The sequence below is a fragment of the Motacilla alba genome, chromosome 3, assembly GCF_015832195.1.
Source record: "Motacilla alba alba isolate MOTALB_02 chromosome 3, Motacilla_alba_V1.0_pri, whole genome shotgun sequence".
In the NCBI taxonomy this organism is placed as follows: domain Eukaryota; kingdom Metazoa; phylum Chordata; class Aves; order Passeriformes; family Motacillidae; genus Motacilla; species Motacilla alba.
In genome coordinates, this window is record NC_052018.1 from 45720290 (window position 1) to 45745915 (window position 25626).

General features: G+C 37.0%; 1 protein-coding gene across 6 annotated transcripts in view; it reads right to left on the reverse strand.

The window, feature by feature from the left end:
- WASF1 (WASP family member 1) overlaps positions 1-25626 on the reverse strand; it is an 86714-nt gene that overhangs the window by 3806 nt on the left and 57282 nt on the right. For 5 of the 6 annotated variants that reach the window (XM_038131326.1, XM_038131328.1, XM_038131329.1 and 2 more), the window contains exons 2-7: positions 24700-24860; positions 13879-14013; positions 4593-4746; positions 3770-3887; positions 2783-2955; positions 602-781 (exon numbers count right to left, since the gene is read on the reverse strand). In XM_038131326.1, the coding sequence (XP_037987254.1) occupies positions 602-781; positions 2783-2955; positions 3770-3887; positions 4593-4746; positions 13879-14013; positions 24700-24832 (893 nt within the window). In that variant the 5' untranslated portion in view covers positions 24833-24860. The remainder of the gene's footprint in view (positions 1-601; positions 782-2782; positions 2956-3769; positions 3888-4592; positions 4747-13878; positions 14014-24699; positions 24861-25626) is intronic. The other variant, XM_038131327.1, reaches the window with a different exon arrangement.

Below are 25626 nucleotides of genomic sequence, written 5' to 3' on the forward strand. Positions count from 1 at the left end.
TATAAAGTATGAGTATAAAGTATAAGACTTTTGGTATAAAAAAATCGGGGAGTGACAAAGAAATCTTCACCTCTAGAAAATATTCTACGTATGTATCCACTTCTGAAAAGGTACAAAGAAGTAGGGAAAAAAAGCCACTTTGTGAGAGAGAAGCACTTACAATTTAAGCAAATGCAATAAATACATAGTTTTGACAGCTGACTGTCTTACTGTGATATATTCTTCCTTTCATGTAGGCTGAAACACATCTCGGTTGTATAAATTTCCAAAACTCCAAAGCTACATCCTGAAATGCCAACATATTTCACAGAAGCATTTTCCATAGAGTTCTTTGTCTTGCCATTTAACTCAGAAGGCAACACGGTCGCAGTATTGATGGCAAGCTGAGGCCTGCCTCCACCAGAGCAGCCTATGGGATTTAGATGCTGGCCTTCCCATCCAGCTCCTGGCGGCCCTGTTCCTGCAGGCACGCTGGGGCTGTGGGCTGCCATAGCCCCTGGGATTTCTGGGCAGCACAGAAATGACGCTGACAGCTATTAGCAGGGGGGTAGATAACCAAACCAGCCCCAAGAGATCCGCGCGTGGCTTTTCTGGCTCGTACCTAACGCAGGGAGGCACAGGCTTCACTTCGGCGGCTCCGTGCATGGGGGGAGGCGGCGGCGGCTCGTGGGGCCTGACCAGCACGCGCTCCTCGGCTCTGCTCAGGAGCTCAGACATCTGGCTGTAGGGCAAGGCGGAAAGGGAATACGATCCGTCGATGTGGTCCACGTATGCTTGAGATCTGTACAAAAACAGGGAGAAATGATCCAACTTCACCTTTAGCAGGAGCCAGTATTAGTGCCCTGAGCCACTGTTCTATACTGCAGTCTGACTTGTGAATGCAAGTATCTTCTCTCCACGAGTGTTGCATATTATACAGTGGGGCTTTTCAATAATTTATCCCACTTGCCCTGTTATTACTTCTAGTAGCTCAAGGGTTTGATTTTGACAGGTATATCAGATAGTTTCTACAGTATGTGTGTGACCTTTGTGTTTATTAGACACATTATTTTGAGTTAAATAAACACAGCAATACAATCAGAACTGCTCTTCTTTTACAACTTTCATGAAACATCCATCGATGTTAGAATGGTAGAATTTACAACAGAATAATTTAGCTGAGCTTCTGTCAGAGGATCTTTATTCCAATATACACAGAGAACTCGCTGCTTTAATAGACATTGGACTCAATCAATATCTATTATTGAGTAGTAGCACTAAATAAAGATGATTCAACTTGTTAATGACAACTTTAGACACACCTCAAGGATCTGATCAGTTAGTAAATTTTAATTAACTATTCAATTACAGAATTTTATTTAAAAAATTCTATTAAATTCAGAGCAAAAGTGTTTCTAGAACACTTTCCAACAAGTAGAGCAACACTCTACATTTCCACATACTGCCACCACTGTAGTATCTAAGCCTATTAAATTCTTCGGGGGTGAAAATCTTTCTAATTTATTTCAAAGTATGGTGCTGTTCTGTATCCGAACAACATGTTCTGCACACGCAGTGCTCCCAAGCACTTCAGCATTATTAATAATTGCATTACTAGTACTGAGATAATCAAGGTTTAGGCCAGGGTCCTGGATATTAAACAAGCATGTCTAAAGTGGAACCCAACATACAACATAACAAAAGGACAGCGGGAAAGCAGATGTTTCTGCCAATGACTTGACACAGCGGTTTAAAGAGATTCTATAAAGCTGTTCCTAGAAAAATGCTAATCACCATAACTTAACTTGTACCCCACTGAGTGAAACAGACTGAGAGCATTTTCCATTCTGAAAAATTTTTCTACAAGCAGGTTTTTCTAGTTTTCAGGCAACAAACACTCTCTCCTAGAGTTGTCATAATTACTCACCATCACTACTGAGCTTGTTTGAAGGCCCTACAAAGCTAAACAAAATACTCTCCTATGGTGCACTTTTGACCACAGAAAGATAGGGGAAAAAATTAACCAGTTTTTGGGAGGACAATGAATACTTTTTAATTAAAAAAAAAAAAAAAAAGAAAAAGAAAACAAAACAAAACACCCAAAACCCCCAAACCAAAAATTTATCCCCAAATTGTCTAACATTACTTGCCAGCACTCTTTACTATTAGATGTTTCTTGGCTGGTAAAACGGACTTGAATTTGCACCAAGACCAGAAGCATAAGCACAGCAGGTGTTTACCATGTGAAATGCTACTTTTAGCCACCAGCAAATACACGCTGTGAAATGAGAATTCAACAGGTCGGTTTTTGTAATAGGCTATAACCAGAAATGTCAATCAAATCATGGACTTGTTCAAGAGTAAGGAGAAGCTCAGCAGTCTCATTTGATTTCCAAGGGGACGTTTGTTCACATGACACACACTATATAGTCTTGGCAGTGTCTGCATGAGAAAAATCAAGAGGCTGGAACAATGGGGATTTTGTGGGTCAGGACTGGAATGTAGCGACACACCTGGGTGCAAGCTTGCAGCAGTGACTCTACACCTTCATCAAGCTGCAGAGGACAGCACATCCTCAAGGATACAATGAGGATACACGGTACCCTTAAAAATAATAGCATAGTAACTACTCCTTTAAGGACACACTAAGGGTATCAAAACTGAGTTTTGGTTAAGATAAATCAGTGATTTCCAGTGCATTTCAAGGGGAGCAGTAGCATCTCATCATTCACCATTTCTCATGCATGTTCACTACGCAGTATAAATACACTTCATAAAGGATAGAAAAAACAAAAAAAGGAACCTTGATTCAAAATGTGAAGCTGGGCCATTAGCAACTTCAATGTGCTTATGTAAGAGATTAGCATCGTCTTCTGCGAGCTCTGGACCTTGGGCTAACTTCTGCCACTCTCTCCGTCTGTCATGAGGTGCCCTTGGCACTTTCTCTGGTTCGTGAGGGCGATCTAGATTTTTCTGCTGTAGGAGAGTTGTGCAAACAGAACTGACAACTGAGACAGTGTTTTTTAATTACTTGCATATAAACATCAGCCACAACATTATGAAAAACAATTTCATTTCAAATGCAAGAAAAATTTGCTTTCAGGCTAAACATAATATGTAGACCAGAAAGACTTGTAAGAGCCAGAAACATCAGACTGGTGGCTAAGAACCTGAATAATACAGAGAAAAATACCTGTTTAAGTTGCTTTTTATCCTAAGTCTGAAATCAAATTATAAATCTGACACTCATATTTACTCTCTCTACTACACATGAAACATACAGAATAAAGGTCAAATAAAAAAAGTAGCATTACCATTAGCAAAAGTGCTTGTTTAATTTTAAGAAAATATAAGCAACATATTTTATTCCGACTAATTTCTTTCTAGTTTAAACATATCTATTAGAATGTCATTCAAGCTTTTTCACCTGTAAGATTGTCAAAACTTTCTCTTACATTTGTTAATGTAAAATCTAAGTGTGTTCAAATGTTCAAGTGAAATTCTTTACTCCAGCTTTACTCCTTCTTTTCTGAGTCATTGCTAGAATACTTAAAAGCTTTGGCAAAAGTTATGTTAAGACAGCATGAAAGCTTTAGGTCCTTCTATATCATTTTACTACTACTGCTATTATTATTATTAATTGTTAAAGAAGGTGGAACTGGATGAATACAAGTAGCTTTAGTTGAATAGATGCTCTGTCAAGTCTGGATTGCTATTAAAGTACCATATCTGCAAGCAAGCCCTTTCTAGGAAAAAACAAAGAGAAGCCATATAAAGTTAACATATGTACCTTCTGCTTCCTCTTTTCTTTTCTTTTGTCCTCTGTGTCCTGCAACATTTTTTCCTTCCACAGATCAAAGAAATATGAAGGATTGGTATAGAACTTCAAACCCTCTTTTCCATCATCCCTGAAATACAGTGACACAAACAGGGCATACTATTTATTTGACAAGACACGAATCCAAACATTAAGAGAAAGCAAGGGCATATTAAGGAATACATAGTATCTCAGACTCTGAAATGTTTTACTGAAAAACACAAAAGAGATGATCATTGACCTCCTGCACCAACACTTTTTACTATCTTTCCTGGCATTCAATGTCCTAATTTTAGAAAGATAACTCTAACGCAAGCTCCAGAAAAAGAAAAAAAAAAAAAGTGTGTCATAGATCAGAGAACTCCCACTTCAATAACTGAAATTTTGCTGTTAAAATACTGAGCAAATTTGTGTGGCTGCTTATGTTCAGCTACTGATTCAAACTGAATCTCTGGGACAGCAAAAAAAATTAATTTCCATTGAAGATCCTTCTTTCTAAACACTTACCTGTTTAATTTCTTCACATCCAAGTACGTTATATGGTTTAATAAACACAGAATTTAAAAACTACTTTTTCCTACCATGTTACACTGAGTTAAGATTTGAGTAAAATGGAGTAAAGTTTCAATGCTTATAATGTCTTCTGCTGCTTTCATTCCTTCAGCAGCTTCACAGTTTTCTAGTCTGGCCCTTAAATATTCAAGTGCTACTCCATGCGAGCAAGGTGTCTGAATATATCCTCTCTATTACATAAAAAAAGCTAGAAATTGTTTTTGATTAATTTTGTTTTACTAACCTGTAAGGGGTGAGAATGTTAAGTGGAGGAGGCTGTTCACAAATGTCGTAAGTTTCTTGCAAAGGAATTGGCAGAGTTTTACGGTCAAACAGCTGTTGGTCTTGAATCGTGGAACTCCGGAAAGCTTTTCTCATTGTAATGTCCTGCAGTGACACTGAAAGGGGATATTGCCATTTAAAAAAATCCCACCAGATAAATTCTGTTTGGATTAATCTGGAATTGCCTAATGTTGGTTAAAATATAAAGCACTACTGCTTGCATTTTGGGCCTTTTACAGCAAATACAGATTCATCTAGCACTAATGCCACGGCAAGATATTGTCAGACTGTGTGACAAACATGGCTGTAACGTTCTAGCACATTATCCTCTATTTAGCTTCACAGGAAATTTTTCTCACCTAAATGGATATCAGAACCCTGTCTCTCCTAAGTATTTCAACAAATTGCATCCAGTAGCTGTAAAATATCATTCAGTAGTTCAGAAGTACCTAATAACATTTACCAACTCCATTTCACAATCCTTTTGCTACTAAAAACTGCTTTCTATCTCGAGGTATAGATTTTACCTTTATGGCATCAGCAAGCCAAATTTTGCATTCCTTGCATGTAGGCAGCAGTTCCACTGAGGGCCCTGAGATACCAAACCAGCAAATCACTTAAGGGTATGCTACTGAGATCAATGGGCTTTAATGGAAGGTGATTCTATGTTCCAACACATGAAAACAGTCAAATGCTTTTTAATCTGTTTAATCAACACGAGCCTTCTCTGTCTAATTCAGAGCCACCTTGACTTTCAAGCACAGTCGTTAGGAATAATCAATTACCTTTATGTAAGATCCACAGGAAAACAATACTACAAAAACACAACACTTTAAACAGGGATTTCAACCATTTTTATCCGCTCCTGGTAAAGCCTACATATCTTTCTCTATTTCAAAAGAGCTTTTTCTATTTCATTAAAATTTAGATAAAGATTAATGGAAAAGTGACCACAACTGATAAGCTTTGCACTTTTAATTCTGGAAACAGTATACCTATTTAGTCTCATATTTCTCTCCCTCTCTGGTCTTCAGTTACTGCACCTGTGAAGTCCAGGTGTGCCTCAAAGCTACCTTTGCAACCAGCATGAGACTTCCATTAGATAAAGCAGCAGATCTTTTCACTAGCTTGGGTTCTTTTATTAGGATCACAAACAATGCTGAAAACAGTTTTCTGACATAGTAGCAAAGAGTACTTTCAGCACATACATTTTATCTGTAAATAATTATGTTTATTTTATAGAAACAGGTTGGTAGTAATGCCCCTTTATGCAAGATGAGAGGACAACTCTACCCCTGCCTTGCTATCACTAGGGCCTTTGGCAACAATTTAAAGAAAAACCTGTTTAAGCTGAAAACTATTTTTTCACTTGAGTTCCTGCAACACATACAAGTGTACACGTACATAGGTACATACACCAAGCTGGATTTCTACTGTGTGATCACAAAGGGGCAAAAAGCAGGATTTTTTCCAGAAGGCTTGCAGTTCCTGGAATGTTCTGTCTTCTTACCCAAGCATATTGGCAACATCCTTTGGGAGGCTAAAGATGGGATTTATTTGATTTTCAGCTTGGCTTTTGAAGTTTATTACGCTTGGCAAGGTTGTGTATTCCTGGAGAAGTTTCCTCCTTTTTACCCTTAGGTTCTAATTCATCACAGTGTTTTTTATTCTTTTTAATAGCTTTAATTAGCTGCTCAGAAGCCTTTTTAACTGTGTGAAAGAAGTATTATAATGTCTGAATGTCAGCTAGGAGTCTCAATTTCTTTAGGTATTTTTGCTGTCATAATTAACCCTTTATATTTTGTACCTGTCATGAAGTACAGGTTGTTATCAGCTGGCAAAAGTTCAGTTGGAATAACTGAGGTTTACCTCATCTAAAAATTTAAGTCTTAGATCTTTTTATACTTCGGCTGCTTTTCCTTTGGGTTGTTGGTTTTACAAATAACACCAAATGTACTTGCTCAGAGCTGCTTGGCAATCCTGCAAGATTTCTAACTGTCTGTCATATATTGGAGACATTTCCAACAAAAGTAAAACTTAGTATACAACTCTTTGAACCTGTGTACATTCTGAAGACGATGAACTTAATTTATTCTAATAAATAAATACAGTACTTTGGTTTAATATTAAAATGCTCCCAGAGTATGTGAGCATGTTATTGACACTGTTCTACAAACTCCTTATTAGCATTCCATCTCTTCAATGAGCAAGCACAGACAGTCTAATTCATAATTTCCCTTTTCTTGCTTAAAACTCAACATTTTGCACACACATACAGGGGGATAATACACCAGAGGATAATCAATCAATCAATCAATCCCCAACAATAAGCATAATAATTTTCTCTTTTAACCTAGATACACAGCAGAAGGCTTCATGGAAAAGATATACTGTAGAATTTCAAGCAGCATTTCCTGTGCTGATGACCTGTAACAGGCATTCCCTGAAAAGCACACCATTATTCCAACCAACAGAGCACATCAGGACAGCATCACTCAGGAAACAGAAGGATGTGGCACGCAGCACAGGGAGAATCCTGACATGGATATAACTTGCCTACACAGAGGGATCAGGTAAATCCCGTGTCGCACACCCAGCGTAATCCTGGGCTGGTTTACAAAGCCACTTGTTCAGCTTGCCAGCTGGCAAAGAGACAAAAGCCCTGCCCGGTTTACAGCCTCAGCAGGGGGAAGACGTGAAAACCTGGCTGGTCCCACAGCCACCCGGCTCTGGCTGATTGACAAACTGGCACTGCAAGGGGACTGGACAGACAAATTGCATGTATGAATTCAGGTGTGAGAAGAGACAAGCAGCTGAAGGAGGAGTTGGAAAAGCTGCAGGCATTTTACTTGATGCTGGTAAATTTATGCTTCCAGTGGCTTAATTCCTAACTAGCACCAGAACTTTTTGTACAGCCCAAGATCCTAAATTTCATATGGATATATTTTTCTGAAAGTCCACCTACTACACCACTTGTGTTCACTGCAATTAACAAAAAACAGCGTCTTAAATAATTTCTTTAAATGTTGAGATATTCACAATTTAATTTGAAGATTCATTCAACGATCTAAACAAATGCCTGTTTGTCTTTATTGTGTCTGTTGTTTGGATTGTATGAAAAGATGTATTATATCAGCCAATCTAACCCTCTGTGCACAACAATATTTTCCACATAAGCAAAAATTGTCTGTCAGAAAGCTAAACTGCCAGCCTTTTGTACATTTGGTTTTGAAAAAGAGATGCCAGTCCATTTTTACTTATAATCAACAATACAAAGGCAGGGGTGGGGGGGGGGGGGTGGGGGTAGTGGAAAGGGTATTTAAATTGCACTCTGATGAGATACAATAAGTGTGTTTCTTTTGAGGTAAAGTAAAAATTAAATTAAAGCCCATCTGTAATGTGCATACTAAATAATGTTTTATCTCTTGGCAAGCATCTCATTAAACTGCAATCCCCAATTTGTAGTACAAGTCAGGTATAGAGCTCACCAGAGCACTGACAGAAAGCAGCTACCTTTAACTTTTCAAATACATTAAATACTACATTTTACTTCACCAGAAGAAAAAAAAATTACTATATTTATTTTTATTCTTTTACAGTCACTTAACTACACAATTTATGATTAGGTTCTAGGCCAAATAAATACCATTCTCCTAAAGAGAGTAAATAAAGAAATCATATATTCCTCTTAAAAGCTTCCTCTCTTATTTTTGCAGAATTTCCTCCTGGCACCTTTCAAGACTGTGAACTCTTGAATGTCACAGCTGTGACTCCCTGCAAAACTAAATGACCAGGGGAAATTTCATCGAAATCAAGGGACTTGGTTGCCCTATACAATTCCCTTTGTCTGTTCAAAATTTTACCCAGCAATTTAAAAAGTGCAAAGAGGAAAGAACGACACTCTCAAACAAATAACTTAGTTGCAAATTTCCCACTAAAGGTAATTAAGTGGTAGGGAGTGGTGCTGTTGAAAATTTCTCTTAAGGTAAAGATTTGAGTGATTCAGTTCCTAAAGACACTGCAATCTCAAAGTCTGATTTCTACCTTATTTATTTTATATTTTAAATGATTATCCATTTAAACAATGACCAGAATGCACACATATTAGGTTTCTCTGCCATCAGAATACTCTGACTGTGGGTTTGATAGTTGCTGAAGAGAGATTATTTCTGCAGATCAGACATGACTCTTGGGCTTGTCCTCTACAAAAGAAATAGAAATTTTCTGAAATACTGTCCTAAAAAATTCCAAAACAGCTCAAGAACTCTTTGGATGGAGAACCTATGTAGCTTAACTACTACAGGTAAACAAAAAGATGTGAATGTTAGAGCAATCATTTTAGGAGGGCTCAGAAGCTGCTTCAAATGCAGCATGTAGAACAAGCAAGCCCTATTAAGATGTGAATTACCCGTGGGCATCAAGCACTGAATCTGCTGGTAAGTCTCAACAAAACCACCACATCATTTAACAAGTGGTATTTTGTCCACATCCCTCTTTTTATACACAAAACATGCACCATCATGGTCTTACCATGGAACTATTAAGCCTTGGACACGCTAATTTAAAACTGATTTACTTACTAAATAACCCACAGATTTAATCGAGGGCCTAAGAAAATTGGAGAAGGAACATGGAGAGCAGTTGAAGCCCAGCCCACCTGCTCAGAATCTTGAGAGGGAGACACAATCAAATCCTACTTTCTTTAAGTAGCAATGTGCAAGGAAAAGAGACCTGCTATATAATTTAACAGTCTTTATCTGCCTTGGAGGGTAAAATTTCTAATGAATGAATTGACAATAGTGTTACTCTCCACTTAATACAGTACATGTGGAGATAATGACCCAGTTTTCATGTGCTCCCTGTTCTTAATTTTGATTACATTTATAGTCAGCAAAATCTTCTTCAGAGGTTAAAGACAGTGAGCTGCCCCTTAAACTGGGGTTTACTACCCTTTCCTTCTAAGTCTCACAATGGGCTGACTATCCAGACTTTAGAGCTGACCAAGTCTCCCATTTCCAGCAGTATACAGACTACAATTATCTGTCAAGCTTTTTAGGTTTCTCCCCACCAAATGCTACTTTTCTTTCCCCATAGCAAAACAACAAATCTGTTTCTGGCATTGGTCCAGCCAAACTTCTGAGCTACTATTGTTTTAATGACAGGGCAATATGTACAGAATGTTTAGAAAAACAACTAACACATGCATCCAAAGGCAGAAGCCTATTGAAACACAATTCACAACACTATTTGATTCCTTTCCTGAAATGTGCCAGGCTGCTCACCCACAGCACTTCTGCCATTAGGTTTATTTAAGTTGCTTGTCACAGTTGTAAGAAATATGCTACGGAAATCAGGAATTTGATACACTGCCTTTGAGATTAAAATCCTCTCTGGTTTGAGGTTTAAATGGAATTAAGCAGCTCACATTGAAAGAAGCACTAAATGAATACCAAAATAGTCTGATAAACTCTGAATTTATGAATTTTCCTTCTGCCCTGATATTATTTATTTCTGAGTGATACAAAACTATTTTCCAATACCTCATGACACTATACATCAGAGCTGTACCATGTATCAGCATTTCAAAAAAGAACCACATAATTGTTGAAATTAATATTCTTTTCAAAACTGTCAGATTTCTACAACTATGCCATTTTTCACTTTTAGCAGTACTTCACACTTAAAAGGCACAATTAAATTCATGAAAATTTTACCAATTAGGAGAAATATTATTTTACTGATGCAATTTGCATATATATGGACAAAATTAGTAATGTTACCTATAAAGTATATACTGAAATGAAAAATGGTTGCAAAGAAACTATACTCAGGATTTATTTTCTCACCTATGAGGACACCTTATTATGCAGGGCTAGTGAAGCTGTTGACCTTAGTTCAGCTTTATAGCAAGAATGTGTTTTCTCAGTCCAAAAAGGACCCCAAATATTACTTTTGGATATATATGGGTTTGTTTCCCATACAACTGAAATAAAGCTGAGTTTACTGGTGGAAAGCAGAGGATTTCTTTTTTTCTGCATACAAGTTTGGTATCTTCTGAGGGGAAAACCCACATGTATATGAAAATAATAAAGTATTTTTTTAAATCTATTAAAATATGAAATTAATAATACTGAGAAATCAAGAATTTGAAAACAGTGTAATAATTCAAAGCAAATCAAGTTGATAACAACTCTTTTATGACAGAAAAATTGTGCATGAGGAGTTAGACTCCAAAGATACAATCTTAACCTTGGTTTTATTCTTTCACAGAGATGCTGTAATAATTCAAAAATGAGAAAACACACAGACTGTTCAAACAAATTCAGAGCTTTTTATCACTCTGACTCTACCAGAAACATCTTGCCAAGTATCTGCATCTCGTTTAGTGAATCTGACTTGGACTGGTTTTGTTCATGCCACTTAGCTTTAAATGAATCTTAATTTCTTTCTCTTGTGTAATAGCATGGGCCCAAAGGAACCCATTAAATCTTCTATTACTGCCTCCTGGCAAAGAGCAGATGAGACTCATTTCACATATCCCATTTTACTCATGCTGTTAGCTGAGTAGAAGTACTGAAAGTTGCTTAATTCTTGCACAGAGAGTTAAAAAAAGGTAAATTAAAATATTTTCCCCCCTTCCCTCCCCTTCATGCATTAACATCCTTTAGCTATTCTAGTCCACACTAGGACTAAACCTAAACTATTTGTGATGGATTTCCAAAGTCAAGCCCAAAACAGTATACTGAAGGAAAAAAGTCTCCTGATCCCTAACTTTTAAGAAAATAAAATATCAAATGTCTCGTCATCTCCTCTGTCCTCATCTGGTGACTCATTCCAGGCAGACACTTGTGAATAAGGAGCACTGGGTACAGCTCAGGGACTGGATATTCTTAGGTTAATAAAAACAGTAATTTAACAGCTCCTGACACTGAGGACTGCGTGCATCCCTCTGAAGTACAAGCAGTCACTGCTATTCTATGGTGTGAGACAAAAATCCAGGGGATCAGGTTCAAATCACCCTGAGCCACATTGGACTTCACTGTGTAGAGCTATCCCCAGCCCTGTTTCCTTGACTGCAGTCTGTACCTTTCTTTAGCTACACAGTTTAGCAAACACTACAGCATGCACAGTTCTGTGGAAATGTGTTGGTATGGTGCATCGGGGACTACAGACTATTTAAAACTACTTCTAGCAATTCTCTAACATCAAATAGTTACGGATTTTTGGTCCTGAAACCTAGAGCCAAACTTGTCAAAGGCCATTTACATAGCATAGTACAATTTTCTTGCTATTGTGTAATATCTCTGGATGCTTTAACTCAATGGCTTAATACGGCCTCTCTATTCTATGGAAATGTGAAGGATTAACATATTAGATATGATATATCAACATACATCCCCCTCTGATTTAAACCAAAACTAGGCTGTCAAGAGTAAATGTGGAAATGCCATTAACACTCCTGAGTGTTACAGTTTTTACAAGATTACAACTGCTGACAATTTATTATCATACATGGAAAGGTTTTTTTATCATTATCCAATCATAGCAAAAATGCCCTGGTTTGGGCAGAAGATTTCATTTTTTCCTAGTATCTGGCATAGTGCTGTGTTTGGAATTTAGGCTGAGAATAATGCTGATAACACACTGATGCTTCAGTTGTTGCTGAGCAGCGGTCAAAGATTCTTCAGCTTCTAACTCCACCCTACCAGCGAGCAGGATGGGGGGCACAAGGAGCTGGGAAGAGACTCAGACACAACAGCTGACCCAAACTGGCCAAAGAAACTTTCCATACCATATGGTGTCATGCTGAGCACATAAACCCAGGGGAAAAGGTGTCTGGGGGCTCGGCTGGTGCTCAGGAACTGGCTGGGCATCAGTCCGCAGGTGGTGAGCAATTGCATTGTTTGTCACTTGTTCTGTATAGTCTAATATTATTACTGATGCTTTCCCTTCCTTTTCTGTCCTATTAAAATCTCTTTATCTCAACCCACAAATTTTACATTTCTTTTCCCCCTGATTATCTTCCTCCTCCCACTGTGGAGCAGGGGTGAGCAAGCGGATGTGTGGTGCTTAGCTCCCTGCCAGGTTAAACCACAACAATACAACAACTGGAAAAAGAGGTGTACAGGGGTGATTTATGCTCAGTTATCAAGAAACTTGGAAAATCCCATTAATGTAAGAATTCCCCTAGGCAAGTCATGATTTTGTGGAAAATCTGCTACTAGCTGTGAGCAGCTGTCTTTCAAAACCTGTTCTAAAATTAACGTCACGCAAAATACAGAATCAAAACTTCCCCTTGCTTAATTTTGCTACTGGTGAAATTTTGACATCTATAACCAAAGACAACCTGAAGACTACTCTCACTTCATTATTTCTGTATACACAATTGCAATCACTCAATGTAATAATACACAATTATTATATCTAGACATTCAAAACTGAAACAGCTTTCTATAGCTTAAAATTGGATCCCACAAGCAATCTGAAGTTATTTTTCATGATGGGGTGCTCCTCTACTTTCTAGGTCTTAACCACATACTTTAGAACACCCTAAATTGTCTGGAGTTACAAGATTTTTCACAGTTCCACCTGTGACCAACAGATATCGAAGAAGGCAAAAGAGCTTCACAGCATTTATGCATTAGGTGGTCAAACAAAGCCTAGGCATCCTTCAAAATTCCATACAAATTCTATCTCATAGGCATGAGCTGATGACTTCTGAGAGTACTGGTTTTCTCAGTGCTAACCAATATTTACAATACTAAAAGTTATTTAGAATGAGTCAAGAGGTTATACAGCAGTAATAAATAAAGCTATACAACTATAACGTCATTCAGAAAGTAAGACGGTACAAGTTAAATGCAAAAATCCTACTTGGACAAATGTTTACATTCCATGAGAATTAACAGAAAGGTTTAAAAAAGTGTATAGACTTATCTCCAAGCATTCACATAATATTACATAATATTATTAATATTCCAAATATGTAACACTACTGAAGTGACAGATACTCCTGTAGCCATTTTTATGTAAATTCCTTAGTATCATTCAGTAACCATGAAAACGCTCAGCTCAGAAAGCTGCTCAAGGCTATTAAAAAAACCTGTAGCAGAAATAGAACAGGACCTTTCTTTGCTTTGCTTTGCTCTGTGTTCTTATAAATACGATTCAAACTATTATTTCCATTTCACCTATCAGTGCTGTCTGAGTCACAAAATGAGAAATCCTCCCTGCAGGAGGTAACTTACATTCCTCTTCCTTTGGATCGAGTTGTGTAACACTGACAGACAGGCGATCTACACGTTCTTGTAAGGAGTTGACTCTAAATGAGAAACTGTGTGCTTCATTGAAAAGTTCACCAAATATATCTTCAGCATATTTACCTGAAACATGGAAAAAAATATTCAAGCATACCACAAGAGAGGCAAATGATTTCCTACTGTTTTAATTAAGTAATTCTAAGATGCACGAGTATCATTGTAACAACCTGTACTTACTGAGCCCATTAAGAGTACTTTAGAAAAGCAACTAGAAGTTAAATACTTACTATGCAACTTATTTATCAGAAATGAAGTTATTTAATACATTACAGGACAGATATTCAGCTGCCATAAAATGATTTAACTATGCTGATATGCATGGAACTAGACTGCAGTTTCTTGGATATTTCTAAAAGGACAACTTCCAGCATCTGAAGCTGCTCCTGTCTGAGCGATAACTAATCTATAAATTTACCTCAACTGTTCTCAAAATGAAGCATGCTTCCACTCCTGCTGTACAGAGAACTTTACAAAAAAAGGAAGATGAGATATTCATATCTAGGTAAATTAGAACCAGCATATTGAAAAATACACACTAAAATAATCCTACCTTGAAGGATCAAAATTCTAGTAACTGACCCATTTACACTGAAGTAAAAAAACCCCAAACAACCAAAAAAATCTCCTTTGTTCACATCAATGGACATAATATTTTTAGTACAAAAGACCAGGAGATTCAAATATTGCCAGAAAAGGATCAGTAATGAGTTTCTCTTCTACAGAGTACTCCCCATATTGCTTCTAATGCTCTCAAGACTCCATTTGAGAAGTCTGCCGATGTCACTGGAAAAACCTCACCAGACTACACAGCAGAATGTGCAGCCACACTTCTGAAATACAATGTTATAGCTTTCAAAACCTTCTATGACACTGTGCATATGTAATTCATGTACTGTTTGTGCACTTATGTTGGTTTTGGAAGTATAAATCTCACAAATTTCTAACTACCTGCTTTGCACTCAAGTTCTGACAGGTATAAAAGAAAAGGATAGCTGTGGAAATTCTGCCTTTGGTGAGCAATACATCTGGAAGTATACATAAAAACGAGGACATTTTTATATGAACACATCAAAAGAACAAAAATTAAATCCCTACAGGTACTGTGGAAACTACTTAAAGATGCTGTGTAGTAAGCACAAGGCCAGCACATACCATTTATTAAGACTTAGGTAACAGCAATAGAAAACCAGCATGACTATACACAATGGTATATAAAAGATGATATCAGAAGAAATCTACAGAAAAAGAAAATAGAAGAGGAACAACTAGCAAACTAACAATATATATTCCTTCAAAGACACGAGGAATAAGAAAGCCTGCCAGGGAGTCTGCAGAGCAGACTGGCAATGAATATATGAAGGAATACAGAGAAGACAAGACCCCTGTGGACAAGCTAATTTAACACCTTCCACTGGTGTCCACTGAAGGGAACTGGAGAGACCCTGGTGCAAGAGCTCATTGTGGGAGGCTCAAAGAAACTGAAGAGACTGTACAGAAATTACAAAACTAAAGGAACTAAATGACTGGCAACTTACACTGGTCTGTACTTACACACATTGAAACACACAACAACAAGGCTCAAATTTTTTTTCATGGAACATCTTGAGAGCTTGAAAGCTACAGAGCCATAAGCCTGACATCCATAGAAATTAGTATAGATCATTATGAAGAACTGAATTTGTAAAGGGAAATTCTGAATGGTTTAGAAGCACATAGAGAGCTATGATCAACAGAGATTTCTGAGAGAGTTTAGAAAGTCCCTAATCAAACAATGTGGGGAAAACTTAACAGATGGGGCATACAAAAGAAGTGGCACACATAAATAATTTCTCAAAAGGTAGAAAACAGGGCTTAGGAGTACATCACCAGTCTTCACAGTTGAGAAAGGTGAGTTTTATTAAGTTTCTATGCTGGGATCTGTGTTAATTAATGATACAAAGTCATGACAAAGAAACACACTGAGCATTAGGAAATACAGACAAGCCTCAGATGGTTGGAGAGGCTTCCAGGCTGAAAAATGCTGGAAGCAGGGAGATTAGCAGGACTATCCTACATGCTGTCTTGCTCTCATTCTTGGAGCAACTGCTAATAGCCACAGCAAGAAGCAGATCAAAGGCACTCCCATTCTGAGAACCTTAGTTTCGTAGCACAAGTCCACAGAAAAATACAGATGGAAAGTTAGTAAAAGTCTTCTCAGCTGGCAACTCACCTAAAGTAAGACCTTCTAATATGTGTCTTGAAACTCTGAAAAGGCTATGTTCTTTAACGTGTACCTGAAGCAAGGGACATTACTTAAAAATGTGATCCACTAAGAACAAGATTGTTGAAGTTTTAATACTCAGATACTAAAAATCTAATGCATTTCAGATATGTTCAGAAATATTAATTTTTCATTAGATAACTCACATAACATTCCGAGACATACAAGCTAAAATTAAAGTAAAATATAAAATTTCACGTGTAGAATCGGAAATTAATTTAGGAGCTGGGCTTTAAAATCCAGTAACTTCCCTTTTAAAGGTGTATTTTGAGGCTAAATTTTTATCCGTATCATTTCATCAGACTTAAAACTCATCTACCTCATTCTAATGAGCTCCAATTGCAAATAATCTGTCTTGGAAATCTTTTCAATACATTGCACACAGCCATAAACATAATGCAAGGAATAATTTGCCTATGCTTATGAGCATTAATCCTCAAATGGGAAATACATTAAAAACAACCTGTCGTGTTTGAAGTGGTATGCCAACCATCATGTCTCCACCTACCTGTGTGTTGGCAGTCTCTTTATTTAGCCAGAGGTATATTTAACCAAATGCTTCCTCTAGCAAAGCAAAATGTTTGCTTTTTGTGAAATGCACAACCACCATTCCAAAAAATACTATATGTGAATGTATAAATATGTACATAACACACATAACCCAGTATTTGTGTTGCCATCTCTGTGTATTCTACAGGAGTCTATCCTCAGTTTTGAATGGATTACAAAGGACACAATTACAGGTGATAATACTGAACAAAGTGTCACAAACTCAAATAAGTAAAAGAAAGTGTGAGAAAAAAAGCAATCTAGTAAACAAAGCTGAACTCATTCCACATAATTTAGAGGTAATATGTCAGAAGAGTAAGAATGCAAAATTAATTCTATTATACACAATGAATATTCCAAAGTATCATTAACACTTCAGAAAATTTACAATATCATGGGCCTGCTGAAAAACTCTACTCTTATTTCACACAGCACAATAAAGAGAATTACAGTTCCCCGTGACAATTATAATATGAACACCTTAGGATGCTGCTCACAGTTGGATACATAACACCAGATCAGAAAGATCAATGGTCTTGTTTGCCTACTAAATTAAATGACAATATAAACTTCTGCAATTAAATTAATTCAATGTCTGTGAAAAGCTTATTTTACTATATTTGCAAAATGTGCTTGGCATTTATTTTTATTAACAGAGCACTTTAATTTTTTTTAAATAAGAGGATACATTATTATTCTGTTTTAATTAAGGGATTTATTATTCACCTTATTATTCTTTTCATAACTTTTCCTCGTGTATCTAAGGGATCTGATCACAACTAAACCTTCAGTAAGAAAGGGATACAGGAATGCAGCTCTCTCTGGTGTCAGTCAATATCCTTTTTTGTGACAGACAAATAAAATGTCTTGGAAACAATGTTCTGTCCTTCCTCCCCTCAATAACACGCAAGAACTTGGATGGCTTTTTGAACAATTATTTTTCTGACTTTTAAAACAAACCTGTGAGCTGAAAACAAAACAGTAGCTAGTAGCTACTAACTGAAAATAGAGTAAAATTTATACTGCTTACTGCCTTCCTCCTTTTTTTTTTTGAAATTAAAACCACCAAAACATGTATCACCCACTCCATTTCCATTCATTACCATGGCAATAAGTGTACAATGGCTTATGGAATGTTTTTTAAAAAAAACTGATCAGTTTTACAGTGCTTTGCTTTCACCAAATGTTCCTTCTAATTTGTTTAATCTCCTAATTTTCCCCCATAATTTCTTAAGCATTTGTCCAACCTCCTTGTCTTTTATCCACAAATGAGTAATTGCTAATTATCCAACACACTAAAATGAAAACATACTAAGGTAAAAAAAAAATGGGATTTTTTTATCTTGTTCTAGGGGACTGGGTATGTGTCAGATGAACTGAAGTCAATCACAATGTCCACATCAGGTTCTTGACAGTATTTCAGTCTAATTAAATAAAGCTTGACAAAGAAATGTCTTCAAAGACTTTATTATTGTGTTGTTCAAATTCTTAGAACCACACCAAGGACCAGGCCATACACTAGCAGTCCTCTCAAAACTCCAGTCCTTAAATCCACCTGAACTCTGCATTCTCAATGCTGTATCTGTTGGCAAACCCTAAGGAAAGGCCATTTAAATTAATCATTTTGCAACACTAGATCAGTTACCGACAGATTTAGTTACAGGCTCTCAGACAGCGAGTGGGACATGAGTGCTGAACCAGGACTTGTGGAAGAAGTCACTTCTTTACTATCCTTCTGCAATGTTAAAGAAAAAGAGTTCCAAACCCTTCAACTGCACCCCAGCCTGAAGCAGCACCCTGCATATCAGTCATGGCATTGGCAGCCTTTGTGAAACATGGTCTGAATTTGATGTAGCTACCCGGATAAACACATTCACCACACACAGTGCTCAGTGCCATAAACCAGCACCATTCTGTGAAATTCAAGAGGATGACTGGCAAAACTCAGGCCAATGCAAGATGCAGCAAGCAGGACATTCAAAATAAGACAATTGTTCAATCTTCCCAGATGCATTGATCTTAATTAACTTAGCCTTAAGTGATCTGTCAGACTTTTGGGGCTCAGTCGTGTGTGTGTATGTGTTTGCATATTTTAACATTTACAAACCTATAATCTAACCCAACCCAGTTTATCATTGAACTGAGTTATAAAAATACATAATACATTAAATAGGTGGTGACATTATTAAGTACAAAGTATAATAAAGAGTTATGTCACTAAAATTATATTTGATATTAAAATAGTAAATATATTGATATATTGAATTACATAAACCCCAAAACAGTATTAGCTTAAAAATATAAGTTTGGCAATTAAAACAAATGTATAAATTGGTAAAACATCTCCAAGAATAAGCTTAGAATTTAGTCTCTTACCCACCTATACACTATCATTCCTTGATTTCTATCATTTCATTCCTGTTCACACACTATACTATATTTTTGTCCACTATATATTTTCTAAAAAATAAAGGTATGGAACAAGAGTAGCTGTAAACCTGTCATGTCTCACTGCCCAATCCCTTCCCAATATACTTACACTATGAAAAATGACACTATTCACTACCAAATAGTTCCTTTCTACACAATATAGTGTATTTATTAGAAAATATTCTCTCAGGATAATTAGTTACCACATAAGCCACTCACAATATATAACCAAGGTTCCTTTATACAGCAAAACAGGAAAGATATTCTAAGTCATATTAATACATTGTTCTTCCTTCATTATTTCTGACATATAATTTAACATATCCATAGCCTGTTGATTCAGCTTCAGATCTTCACTACATAATTTATTTTTTGAAAAAAATTAGATGTATCTGAGTTTGAAAGTCTGGGCTTATTTTTCATCAGGATCATTTCAATCTCACAGCTAAGTGATTAGGAAACACACTAAAAGCTAAGAGACTGAACTTGGAGATAAGAACCTTGGTAGATCCTTGGGAACGTCATTGGTTATGGCTGAGCAAGCTCTGTAAAATGACATACTAAATACATAGCACTGATGCTAATTAGGAACTTTCATTATGAAAATGTGAGGGCCGTCCACAAGCATCATAGTAGGAGTATCAGAGTACTGAGGAGACAACTTGATTCCTTTAGCCAGGAAAACTGAACCAGATGTTTATCAGACAACCTGACCAGGGCATCAAAAGTATCAAATAAACTTTGTTAAAGGCCTTATCAAGAGCAGGTCAGATGCCTCCTGTTGACATTCAAAAAGAAGTCAGCCTTCAAAAATCTTCAGCCATGGAAGTCAGATCTTTTTTTGTTACCACCCGCTGAGGACATTATCAAGTAAACTAGCTGAGATTACGATTATGTATTCAGAAATCTGCGAAAGAGACTGAGAGCTGAACTTATGTGGAAAGTAGCAGTGCTAATGATCATTTCACAGGGAAATCTTACTCTTCCTTTCATTTCTTACATAACCCGAATTCACTGCTTTATGTAGGCAAGGAACTAACGACAGGTGGGACTTTTTTCTGTTAACACATAGTTGCTTTCAATGAAACTTTACTGACCCCTTGCTCACCCTCTCATTACCATTCGGGATAGACACAAAACAGCATTGCCACTGCTGCAAAGACAACCTCAAGAAATCAGATGGAAGATTTTGAGAGATTGGGGTTCTCTCAAGCTGAGTTAGCCTTTAGTTTTCAAGTGCATGAGTTTCCTTACCCCCTTGTGCACAAGAATACTTCTGTTTCCTGGCAATTGTAGTAATAATGAATAAAGAGGAGTGATGAATGAAGAAAATTCACAATGAATGTCTTCCTGAACACACTGAGAAGGAGGACGGGCAGGGCAAGATGCAACACAGGGGTTCTGGAATACTGACTGAAGCTCTTGCTGCAGATCTGCAGAGATTTGAATCATGCAGCATGTGAGAACCTCACCATGTGCTGAAGATGCTGTTCACACAGGGTGAAGAGAGAGGCTGGTCTTTGAGCTCAAGAGGCCTGGTTCTAAAAATTAGTTGCAGTCCCAACATCTTGCAGCTAGGTATTTCTGGAGAAATATTTCCCACTTACTGAATGTTAATGCCTTAAGTAATGACAAACTGAAGGCTTTCCTGAGCTGAAAAAGTGTTTCTCACAATATAAAGGTGTCTCTCACAAGATGAACACTTTTGGGGAAGGCATGGTAAGCAAAAAGTAAGAAAGAAAACTTAAGCACGTCTGAGAAGAAAAAATAAGGGGGAGAAATTATTTGCTCCAAAGTCAGGCTTTCATTCCTGAAAACTAACAAATAAGGGGCAAGGAAAAGAAAGAATTAGACAAACATGGTAAAAATAGATATACTACACAGAAAAGACAGAAAGAGGGAAAAGGTTACCAAAGGTTCAATGTTAAGTGAAAATTAACATACAAGGCCCTCCAGCTTAGCAGAATTATGCAGCATTCTCTTTGGTTATGCAGAGGTAAATGAAAAAACGAGGAATGACATCTTGCTATGATTGAATAAAAGGCCTAGTCTGAATGTCTGCAATACAAATATTCATTAAAGGAACATATTCTAAAAGAGAAATGTTCTCCTCCCTAGATGGAGGTGTCAGAGACTGGGGCTGAGAACAAACCCCATCAGTTAGGTTTCTTATGTGGTACCGAGATTCTGTTTCCATGGAACAGCTGAATAAAAGGAAAAACAAGATTGGTCAATAGCTGTGAACAAAATGAGGAGGCTACATTCACACAAGAGAACTATTTATCTGCCTTCTAACAATGGCACAGCTGCACAATGCTATCAGTTGTGTTTCATGCATGCGGGAATGTTATGGCCTGGCATACACCGACGTATAGAGAGTACTAATGTATGTGCAATATTGCTGCAAGCACGAGGTAAGCTCTTCCTCAAAGCAGATACTGTTAGAAAGAAAGAAATACAGGGAAGAATGGCTAGGAAACTAAGACAGCTGTTGCTGTTGTCCAGAGAGTTTCTGTTCTGCCACAGTGCTAAGAAAAGCTGTCAGAAAACAGATCCTTTTACGAAGTAAGAGAAGACTGGGAATACCGGGGAAAAGAATTACTTACTGGCAATTTTGTATGTTGTATCATGACAGACTGACGTGTTTTCATGCTTCAGGGATAAAGGCAACAACCATCACTCAAAGCAGAAATAAATATTTCGTCCTTTGATCTCTACTTCTTTTAAAGGTCAAAAAATTTCTCAAACTGAACAATTAGAAGCAGCACATCAAATAAGCTATGAAAGGTTTGATAATTTTCATGGAGACACATGGTAGTTATCACTGACATAGTGATGTAAAGCTCTTTAAATTTTATACTGAAACACAGGAAAACAGAATTCCTGTCATTTCATAGGTACTGTTTCTGCTTGTATATCCTATTTAAATGTAGTATCCAAGATCAGGTTAAAAGACCTCCAAAGTCATCTAGTCCAACACACTGTGCAAAGCAGATCCCATTAGATCCAGCTGCTTGACTAATCCAGTTGAGTTGTTATTATCTCCAAATATGGAGATCCGATGACTCACATGACAAAACTCTATGCTTAGTTTTTCTCAATAATGACTTTTGGTATTGTTTAGAGTACTAGTGGCTCCAATTCCATGACAGCACTCCTTCTCCATATCATTTCAGAAGGTTAAGACTGCCTGGTGTTGAGAATCCTAACCATAATGGAAGAAGATTGATCCTCTATTTGAGGGTAAGTAAATGAAAAATCTTATAGGCAGAGATGACTGATTGTTAATCAGGTCAAAGACCATTCATTTAAATTTGCATAACTTTACCAGCAAAAGAAAAGCAGCTTTTAAAGGAAAGGAAACCCTACCAGAGCTCAGTTTCCACCCTCAGAGTAAAGCTCATTTTGCCTACAACTTAAAGGCTCAAACATACACACTATCCATGGAAAACAAAAAGAGAAGGACTGCAGAGAAGCTGGTTGCCAGGGGACTGCTGCAAAACCATGCCTGCTGGCTGTGACTCACAGGCAACTACTAAAATTTATCTGCATGTCAGCAGACCTCACTGTACACCCCTAACAGTGACACAACAAGTGAAGACTGGTTATTTGGGTTTAAGTATGAGACTCAAAATTCCTGTTCCAGAGCTCCTGAATATTTTTGAATTTGTATTGATCCTAGCATAAACAGGCAGAAAACCTAAAAGAATTCAGGAATAAAATATTTTCACAAGAACCCAAACCTTTGTAACATGATCTCCATTTTTAAGGAAGAGTCTTTAGCACTGCTGAGAAATAAGGACTAGTCTGCAAAACATGTTCTACTTTAATTGTAGGAAAAAAGTTTGGGTTTTTGTTTTTGTTGAAAATACACACAGTGTCAGATAAAAACTTGGTATAAATACATGAGTACATGTTTCAAGGAAGAACCACACTGCTTTTAGGAAGAGGAAGTATACACAGTTATGGTTACATTTCCTTGCAAGTGTTTCTCTGTGCTATATGTTAGGCAAACCACGTTATAAATGTGCGAACACCCAACGGAGATTCCTAATTTCTTTTTTTCTTCCTTAATTAAGTGTTTTCTGTTCTAGTATTGCTTCATCTTGACCTCCTCACAAGCAGCAGTACATACATCAGATATAAGATCTGTATACCAAGAAAACATAGCAAAGGCAGATGAATTTCAATAGGTGTATCCGAGACCATGATGTTGAGTTCGAAGTTACTGTTGGGTTTTTTAGGGTCAAATAATACTTCCAAATGAAAATGCCAAATATATATTTGGCATGCCACCTACAAAAGCAAATTCCCCAGATGAAGCTTACAATCAAGTGAGAATTTTTAAAATAAGCAAACTAAAATAAAATAATACAACATAAATAAGAGCGACTTTGAAGGGGAGGCTAGTATGTGAGCAGCTAGTTTGGGAAGGGCTTTTAGCAGAATGAAGCAAAACCACAGATGGTGATCATATACTGCATCCTGATATAACATGCTCTTGGTTCACTGAAAAGTATTCAAATAGTTATTTTCCTTTGTTGCTGCAGCTATATTAATTATGTTCATATTTATGTGCTGTAAGCATTCCTGTCTCAATTCCATAATTCAGTGTCCTCAATTAAGTCTTCCACCTAATGGCACCGTAACAGCTTTGAAAGGCTGCCACAACAGACACCATACAGCGTATCATCAGACCAATAATTAAATCAATCTAATCAACAAATTAGGCTACATCACCTATGACTCTAAGAAAATGATGGAGCTGAAAGACTTTTCACATTGTAGATGTATATATATGCACATTTAAATATTTAATGTGTTGGTAGTTTTAGTAACGTCCTAGTGGTTAAAAAGCACCTGTAGTATTGGAAATTCAAAATGTGATCATGCTGGTTCATCTGACAACTTTTAAAGTTGCTGTAACTTCAAGAAGAAACAAGCCAGAGATCAGCCTTTTCAGCAATCCTTCAGAGTTCCACAGCTCAAGAAATATTCACTCCCCTCAATTGGTACCAAGGGTACCAATTGCTGATAGAGGGAGAAGAAGGACGAAAAATCTTTAACTGTTTTAAATACCATATAATAATTACATTTCTGTGTATATTTGAAAAAGTAACTCCTCTTTTTTCCTGAATGACCACAACATGACCAAGGGTTTAGGCAGAGAGAACTAAGCAATCAGTGATATATTTCTCATTAAGTCGTATTTCCTATTCAAAAATTGCTCTAAGGTTAGCAATTACTGACTTCATTAATTACCAGCTATCTTTTCCTGTCATATTTCACTGGTAACAGAAATATATGAATGAAGTGTTTTAAGACATGCTGCTAGAAAAGGTCCTAGTTTTCCTTCACAGACATCCATGCTAGACACTACCCACAAAAGCACTACATTCCAGACTCAGTGACAATTTTCTTCTGAGAAATTGAAAAGGTATTCGTACTTCAAACACTGTGACTGTAAAATATATTAGTTCTAAATACAGCTATTAAGACAATGTACTTACTTAGGCTACTCAGCTGTCTGATTATATTTGCCAAGGAAATATTGGTGACACATTCCAACTCATTCTTGATACCTCGGGGCAGAGCTGTGTGGCACAAGTGCCTGGGGTCTATGTTCCTTTTTACCAGCGGCATTCTGAAATGTATCAGAGGACCAGCAAACCTGCAAAGAAAATAGACACAGTACTGTTATAATTTTAATTGTAAATATTTTAAATTCCGGTTATGTCTGAAGTTAAATTGACTAATCCTAACAGATAAAAATAGCTGCATAGTACTGATAAAATTCCTTGCTCTGCAAGTACCTAAATATTTTTTTCTTTTCCCAAAGAAAGATTATTTCATTCTCTCTCTTTAAATCTTTACCTGATTCAGATTGCACTGAAGTGGCTAATAATTTTCTATGGTTTTTGTTTTTTCCTAAACCCCCCACTCCCCTTAAAAAGACAGGAAAATCTCTGCAGTCCAAAACCATTAGAGAAAGATTGTGTTCTTGATGGACTACTTCCTTATTCAGTGCAAGCAAAGTCCAACAAAAAGTCCTTTTGTTATGAGGTCAAAGTCAAACTAGTTGTCGTCTATTATAGTCGAAAGGTAGATATGATTCATTCACTGTGTCATGTTACCAGCAGGAGTCACCCTGCTAATCTGAACATCACTTCTAAATCATATATAGTCAAGGTAGGAAAAGGGAAGATGTTGCCCTTCCCCCTCCACTGCCACTGACAATTAATTCAGCTAACAATGTATCTTCCAAATATGAAAGTCTCCACAGTCGACTTGTAGTGCAATATCCTCCAGGACTCAGAAATCCAACCCCTTCACAATTTTCAAATCCAAATGGTAAATACAGCAAGACTCTTTACTAGTTCTACAGACAAAAGAATTGTCTCAGGCTGTGAATCCCAGGCTGGTAATTTTCTGCACCC